Source organism: Monodon monoceros, unplaced genomic scaffold, assembly GCF_005190385.1.
Source record: "Monodon monoceros isolate NGI ecotype Baffin Bay Population unplaced genomic scaffold, NGI_Narwhal_1 Super_Scaffold_9, whole genome shotgun sequence".
Lineage (NCBI taxonomy): Eukaryota > Metazoa > Chordata > Mammalia > Artiodactyla > Monodontidae > Monodon > Monodon monoceros.
In genome coordinates this window covers 38,681,346-38,688,225 of record NW_021703786.1, presented here as the reverse complement: position 1 = coordinate 38,688,225, position 6,880 = coordinate 38,681,346, and the positions used below count along the sequence as shown (strand labels likewise).

The 6,880-nt window shown below is 66.4% G+C and overlaps 1 protein-coding gene across 3 annotated transcripts; it reads right to left on the bottom strand.

Annotated features, from left to right (window-relative positions):
• Window positions 1–2,491: 2,491 nt before the first annotated feature.
• On the bottom strand, window positions 2,492–6,797 carry MIEF2 (mitochondrial elongation factor 2). Of its 3 annotated transcripts, XM_029211645.1 has the most exons (5): window positions 6,118–6,797; window positions 4,954–5,012; window positions 4,382–4,539; window positions 4,038–4,218; window positions 2,492–3,603 (listed from the first exon to the last, which is right to left on the bottom strand). In XM_029211645.1, exons 3-5 carry the CDS (start codon window positions 4,526–4,528, stop codon window positions 2,549–2,551), a joined length of 1,383 nt encoding a protein of 460 aa, XP_029067478.1. In that variant the 5' UTR covers window positions 4,529–4,539; window positions 4,954–5,012; window positions 6,118–6,797; the 3' UTR covers window positions 2,492–2,548. The 3 variants fall into 3 exon arrangements, with proteins under 3 accessions (XP_029067478.1, XP_029067480.1, XP_029067479.1); XM_029211647.1 differs by lacking the exon at window positions 4,954–5,012 and having other exon boundaries at window positions 4,382–4,665; XM_029211646.1 differs by lacking the exon at window positions 4,954–5,012.
• Window positions 6,798–6,880: the final 83 nt, after the last annotated feature.

Sequence of the window (6,880 nt, the reverse complement as noted above, 5' to 3'; positions counted from 1 at the left end):
CCCCCCCGGGCCTTGGGGGTGGTTTTCTGGCCTGGCTTGCTGACTGCAGCACCGCCAGGAGGTTTGGCGAGACCTCTGGGGACCTGAGCACGGTGTGCCCACCTCGCCTGCAGTGTGCAGCCCTCAGCGAGAGTGTTCCTGTGCAGGCTTTCGTCAGGGCTTTTTCTGCTTAGTAAGAGCGCGGCCTGATACCACTGGCTGGGTCAGCTCTGGGGCGCGAGTGGTGCCCACTTGATGGACTGGCCGCAGTGGTCCTGAGGGGTCCTGCTCATTCCTGCTCACCCAGAAAGGGTGCGTCTCGTGCGCGGAATGACTCGTTGCTGAGCTGCCTTATAACGGGTGTAGATGGTGAAGCTGTAGGTCAGTGAGTGTCTATTTGCCCTTTTGCGCTACTCTTCCCACCTGCACTGGCCGTCTGTTCACTCTGGCAGGTGGAATCACCGCCGTGCTCCTGGCTTCGGGTCACTTGGTAAAGCCAGGGACGAGGACTGCCCAGTTCAGCCGAAGGGTCTGCAACTCCCAAGTCAGAACCGCCCTCATTAAAGCGGTGAGAGCGAAGCTGGGCAGCGGCCACCGTGGAGGCCCCAGCACGACCGCGTGCCAGATGCTGGCCTTGGACAGGGGATGTCTCCCCGAGCACCTCGTGTCTCCTCTTTAGTTAATTCTGGGTTTTTCTTACTGAAATCATGGTATGAGGGGAAACAGAGACCTACCTGAAGCAGGAGGCCACCAGAGGGCCCGCGAGTGGGGTCGGGTGGTCTGAGAGGGACCTTGAACCCACTCGCGTCCCGACTGCTCCCAAGCCACGCCTGGCCAGCCCTTCACCCATCGGCGCCCAAGACCCCCAGCCTTGGTTGGACACGGGCCTGCAGCGGAGTCCTGGCGCGCTCGGGCTCAGTGATGCTGGACCTTGTGTCCAGGACCTCTGGGTCAGGGGTGCCTCGCTTTGTGCTGGGTTAACGCTCCCGCTGCTGCCTGTGAAGCAGGTATTCTGGAACCCCTGTTTTATAGGGGAGGGGGCCAGGCCGCCCCCGCCTCCAGCCTGCCCCCTTGCTGACCCTCCGCGGCCATCACAGCTGCTCACCGCTGAGAGCACTCAGGCCAGGAAGCTCCTGAATCAAGTGACCTGACGGCCTTCGGGGAAGCCAGTCTCCTGCCTTGTGACCCTCTGTGCTCGGAGACCGAGACTGTGTGAACACCCACGAGGCAGAGGCCACCTGTGGCCCTGCACCCAGAGGTACACACTAGCACCTCCTCTGGCCCCTGTGCTGGCCCTCGACCAAGGGAGGCCTCCGAGCCTGTCCCCACTTCTTGTCCCTAATCCCACTTGGAAGGGGGACACACACGGGATGGGAAGGAGAAGCAGCACAGGCCTGGCACAGCTGCGGTGGCCTCACCACCAGCACACGTGGCCCCAAGCCCTCTCCGGCCTCGTCTGCCATGTGTGGTGACAGGAAGTTAGCCACGGCCATGGCTCCTATGGGGACACCGAGACGTGGGGTCCTGCCCTCCACTTCTGGGGCCACGTTTCTCTGCCCACTGACAGTGCTGGCCGAAGGGCTGTGTGGCAGCCCCACCCGTCCCGGAAAGCACAGGGGGCTCCAGGGGGCAGGCTTTGGAGAAGAAACAAAACCCTAGCCTGCTGGTTCCGTTACTAAAGCAAGACATCGCTCTGGGGATCCTGTGACATCCTCCCTCCACGTAACCGACTCTTCTAATTCAATCCATTGCCTCCAGGCTGATCCCAAGCTCCTCTGGTCAACTTTACAGAACCTCAAGTGGCTGCATGTAAGAGCCCAACGTGAGTCCCGTGGACGTTTGAAGTTTTCCTTTTTATTCTAGTTCACAGTTCTCGAGGCATAGCTTTGCTTCAGCAGAAAGGATACCAGAGAGAGGAGAGACACCTAGGAGGGGAGGCAGACAACCTCCCCCCACGACCCAGCCAGCTTCAGGGAGAGTGCAGAGTCAGCCAGTGCGGCTGGTGCCAGCACCGCGGGGGCTGGGCCCAGCAGCAGCCAGGGGACACTCTCAGCTCCGGGCCAGGTGGGCAGCACACACAACCTCAGCTCCCCCAGCGAGGAAGGGGCCCTCCCAGGGCCCCCGCTGCCGGGAGAGAAAGTGCCCCCAGCTGGAGGAGAAGGGCCTTCCCCCAGGTGAGCCCCCGCTGGCCCACGTTAGAGAGCAAACCAGACACGCAGCATGGAAAACGCCAGCCTATCAGTCAGCCAAAAGCTGCATCCCGAGGGTTCCAGGCGACTTCGGCTCCTGGGGGACCAAAGGCCATGCCCACCGCCCGGCACCAGCAGCCTGAAGGAGCCTGCACCCGAGGGAAGCGTGACTCACCCTTGGGACAGAAAAACAGAGGCAACGTTACCCCTGCCCGGGACTCACTGTGGCTACCGCGGGCCGAGGCTCTGGGATTGGCCCTGAGGCCGAGGGGTGAGTGCGAGCGCGGGCCGCCCAAGCTCGCGCTGACCCGTTCGGGGTAAAAGCAAGGGCAGGGTGCTCTCGACGCCCTGCAGGGAGGCGTCCGCCTGGACCCGCGCCTCTAGAGCAGCCCCTCGGGGGCCCGCAGGCCCCAGTACAGCGCACAGCCCATGTCGTCGATGTCCTCTTCCTGCAGGCCGTCCAGGAGATTCACGCCACGGCTGAAGTGGCAGGGCAGGCTGGCCCGCTCCAGGCTGCCGACGAGCAACTCCAGGGCCTGCAGGAAGTGCTCCGCCAGGGCCTCCTCAGCCCAGTCCGCTTCCTGCTCGCCCAGGTGCAGAACCACCTGGGTCAGGGGGCCGCGGCCCAGCCGCCCCAGCGCCGGGTGGCCACGACAGACGCCGCAGAGCAGCAGCAGCAGCCGCCGGCGGGTCCCGGCGTCGCGCTCGTCCAGGGCCCGCAGCCGGGCGGCCTCTGCCGGGTACCAGTCCTGCAGCCAGAGGTTGCCAGCCAGCCCCTCCAGGGGCCAGGCCAGCAGGAGGTCTCCGGCCTGGGCGCCGGCAGTGGACAGGAGCACAGCCACGGGGAGCTCCAGACACTCGTGCTGCACCTCGAGCAGCAGTTCCTCCGAGGCCACGCGCGGCCGTATCAGGCACCCGAGGAGGCTGCCGATGGCTGGCCAGTTGACAGAGGCGGTCAGGGCCTTGCGGAGCAGCTCCAGCAGGACCCGGGGGGAGAGGTAGCCGCCCACCAGGAAGCGGTCCCAGGGGCTGCTCCCGCGGGGGTGGAACTCCAGCTGAGTCCTGCGCACAGCCCAGCAGCGAGGGTCCTGGGCTACGGTGTCCACACCAGGCACCAGGCTCCACAGGCCAGGCTCCAGCACCAGGGGCACCAGGAGACGCACGGGGTCGGCGGCCCCCGCCTGCAGCCCGTCGTAGAGCGGCCCGCCAGGCATGAGTGCCCCGAAGGGCAGTTCTGGGAACTTGTTCCGCAGGTAGGCCTGCAGCTCCAGGGCAATGTCGCCGGCCAGCTGCTTGGCCAGAGCCACGTGGGCCACTGGCATGGTCACGTGGTCCCGCTCGAACGCCAGCAGCTTCTCCTGGAACGTCAGGCACACCGACGGCACTGGGGAGCAGAGCTGAGGCGACGTCGGGGGATCTGCGTCTGCGGGCCCCTCTGTGGAGTGAAGCGGGGGGGTCGTGTCAGAGGGACTGTAACGTGACCACCTGAGAAAGCACCAAGCTCAGGTCCTCATGCACAGCGAGCGCTTGATGACGGGTTCTCATCGTCCTATGCCCTGAGGCTGAAACGGCTTCACGCGGGGTGGGAAACTGGCCCCCATCTGAGGGCCCCGCCGTCCTAATGCTGCCACCTTGCTCCAGTGCCACCCCGCATGGTCCACGTGTTCTGGTGGCTGGAGCCTCGGCACCACCCAGGAGGGGGAAGGACAGACAAATGCGTCATTAAACACTCAGGGAGCCCCTGGCCCTGGGGGAAGAGGGACCCAAATGGGTCACACGGTCAGTCAGGGGCAGGGCCTGGCTGCATCTCCTGAACCTGACCACCAAAAGGGGACCCACCCAGCTCAGACAGGAAGGGGTGCCACTCACCTGGGGCTGAGGGTGAGGGGGCCGGGGGCAGCACGGGCTGGCTGAGGGCTGTGGGCCGAGGCTGGGGCTGGAGGCGTGGTGTGGCCTTGAGCAGGCTCAGTTCCTGCCAGCTGTCCTCCAGGCACGTGGAGTCCCGCTTGGCGTCATCCTCATCCCGAGGGCTGGTGGCCCTGTCGATGAGCTGCAGGCAGAGTGACAGATGAGACAGCTGAAGCCCGGGCAGGAACGGCAGAGCCGAGGGCAAAGCCAGGCTGGTGGGGTAGAGGCAGGTGCGGCCTCGGGCAGTCCCACCATCGCCGCCCCGCTCTGGGAGCCCCGGGGTCACCGGGCCAGCCCGGCCTTACCCGCTTCACGGCCAGGGTGGCAATGCCCAGCACAGCAGCTCCGCCCACCCCCAGAACCAGACGGGCGTTGGCCAGAAGGAAGTCCACAGCACCGCCCAGCACTTCGCCGTCACGCCGCTTGCCCCGATTCTGGGAGAACTCCGCCATGGTCAGTGTGCCTGTGAGGGAGCCAGGGTGCAGGGACTGCTCAGCGAGGGGGCCGGCCTGGCAGCAGGGCAGGTGCTCTGGCTGCCATCACGCTGGGATCACTGAGGCGAGCCCTCAAGGGGCCTTCCTGAGAATTTCTGAGGAGAAAGGGGCCACTTGCAGAGTTTCTTGGGAGGAGATTGGCAGCTGCAAACAACCCCCCCCCCCCCAGACGGGGGCTCACGGAGAAAGGCCCCAAGGCCCACGGCAGGTCAGAGGAAGGGGACGATCTCCCCCATCCCACCCTCCAGGCCCCCCGACGTCGCAAAAGACCATGAAGTGGATCTTATCGACACCACCCCCATTCTACAAGGAAATGGGCTGCTGGCCCACACAGCGAGTGCTGTGGACTCAGACCCACAACTGCAAAACCTCTGGACTCTTACCCACTCCTATGGCCAGGTCCTAGGAGCGGCCTCATCTTGGTTCCTAACCAGGGCTGGCACTGCAGGAGGAAACCAAGGCCCAGAGAAGACCACGGCTTGAGGTCCCAGGCAGCCTGCCCCGGACAGCCACTCAGGCCTTTGGGGGGACCTCAGTGAAGCTCAGGGGGCCAGTTGCCCCCCAAATCTCAGCAAGGAAGCCCCCAGAGACAATGCTACCAGGTCAGAGAACAGGACAAGTGAGATGGCCCAGGCTGCCCTGGGGGCAGGAGCTTCCTGTCAACAGGTAGTGCCAGACAGTGTTGAACACCCCGCTGCAGCAAGGTAACTCTAAAGACCACAAACAGGGCTAGCCCAGTGCCCTGGACAGGGGCCTCTTGCCTCTCGTACTTGGGACGATGGTGGGTGGGAAGCCGACCTCAGCTGCTGGGAGCCCAGGCAACAGAAGGTAAGCTGAGGGCCAGAATGCCCCAGATGAGGTTCGCTCATCTGTAAGATGGAGCAGGTGGGGTGAGGAAAGGTCCAACGTGAGGAGCCCCAGTGTGGGGCTGGGAAGGCAGGTACCTCTGCCAGGCCAGTGCGCCAAGCCCCAGCTTCAGATTCTTACAGGGGACCTGCCCTCAGGTCCCAAGCACTGAGGTGGTGTGACCAGGGGACCAGTCAGATGGCCAAGAAGGACTGTCTCGCTGAGGACGCCCGAACAGATGACCCTGAGCTCAGAACCAACTCAACCCCAAGGACTTCTGTCGCCCTGCTCGCGGCGGGTGCCCGGGCTCGGTTGCCAGGTGGGGCCGGCAGCCCCGCACCCCGCCCCACCCCGCTCCCAAGCTAAAAATAGTTAAGAAGGCCGGGGGGTGACCCAGCGTGGCCCCGCGGCGGCTTCCTCGTCGGGGATCAGTACTGCCACCCGCCTCCAAGCTGTAAAGCGCTCAAAGACCCTGCCTGCCTGAGCTGGGTCGCGCAGACCCCAACCAGGAAGGGGAGAGGGCAAGGCCGGGCCTCCCCTCCTCCAAGCCCCGGCCGCGAGGGTCACCGCGGCCCTGGGAACGCCGGGATGGACCCAGGACGCGACTCGACCTCTGCCCGGCCCCGGCTTTTCCCCGGTGCCCCCTTTCCTGGCAGGGACGGCGCGGCGGGCGGAGGCCACGCCCCGTTCCCCGGCCGTACCTGCGTCGCTGCTTCGGCGCCCCGGCCTGGGTACGCAGGGGGCCGCTTGGGCCGCGCCACGGGCCCGCCTAGGAATGGAACGTGGAGGACCTAGAAGCCGAACGCCGAGGCCGGGGTCGGCCGAGAGCCCGGCGCTCGCAGACGGGCAGGCCTCGGTTCCAATCGTAGCGCTCGAGGTCCGCGCCCACGTGCCACCCTGAGGCCGCCTCGGCCAATGGCGGCCGCACGCTCCTCGGGGCGGAGCTCCCCGGCGCGCTCCGTCTTAAAGAAGCAAGGCAGCGCTCCCGGCCGCGGCTAGGAGAGACGCGAGCCTTTTCCGGGCCGGGCACGCACCCAGCGGGGCCCTTGGTCACTGTGGTCTGCAGCCGCCTCTCCCGTGAAGGGAACACTAGCCCTGTCACCTACTGGGGCCGCCATGTGCCGGCCCGGGGACGCCTCCCTCGGGGGGCGAGCGGGCACGTAACTGCGCACCCGGGGGTTGCCTCCGAGCGGGGACGCCGAGGAGCGCGGGCGCTGCCCCCAAGCGAGCGTCTCCCGGAAGGAGGCCCGAGGCTCGGAACGAGGACCCGGGCGTCCTCTTGCTGCTTCCCCCGCGCGTCCGAGCCTGGGCCCGAACCACCGGGGTCCTGGGCGCCGGCCAGCTAAGGGGACAGAGCCGCGGGCCGAGAAGGCCCTGCGGGGCACAGGCGCGCCGTGCACTTCGAGGCGCCGCGCCCCACGGGCTGGCCCCGGGCGCGTCCGGAACTGAGGGCTGGGCAGCGGC

Coding starts and splice junctions, on each gene's coding strand:
- MIEF2 (XM_029211645.1), bottom strand. CDS start 4,528: ATGGCGGAGTTCTCCCAGAATCGGGGCAAGCGGCGTGACGGCGAAGTG. Junction 4,219..4,381: donor CCACCCTGGCCGTGAAGCGG/GTAAGGCCGGGC, acceptor CTCTGCCTGCAG/CTCATCGACAGGGCCACCAG. Junction 3,604..4,037: donor CCCCTCACCCTCAGCCCCAG/GTGAGTGGCACC, acceptor TTCACTCCACAG/AGGGGCCCGCAGACGCAGAT.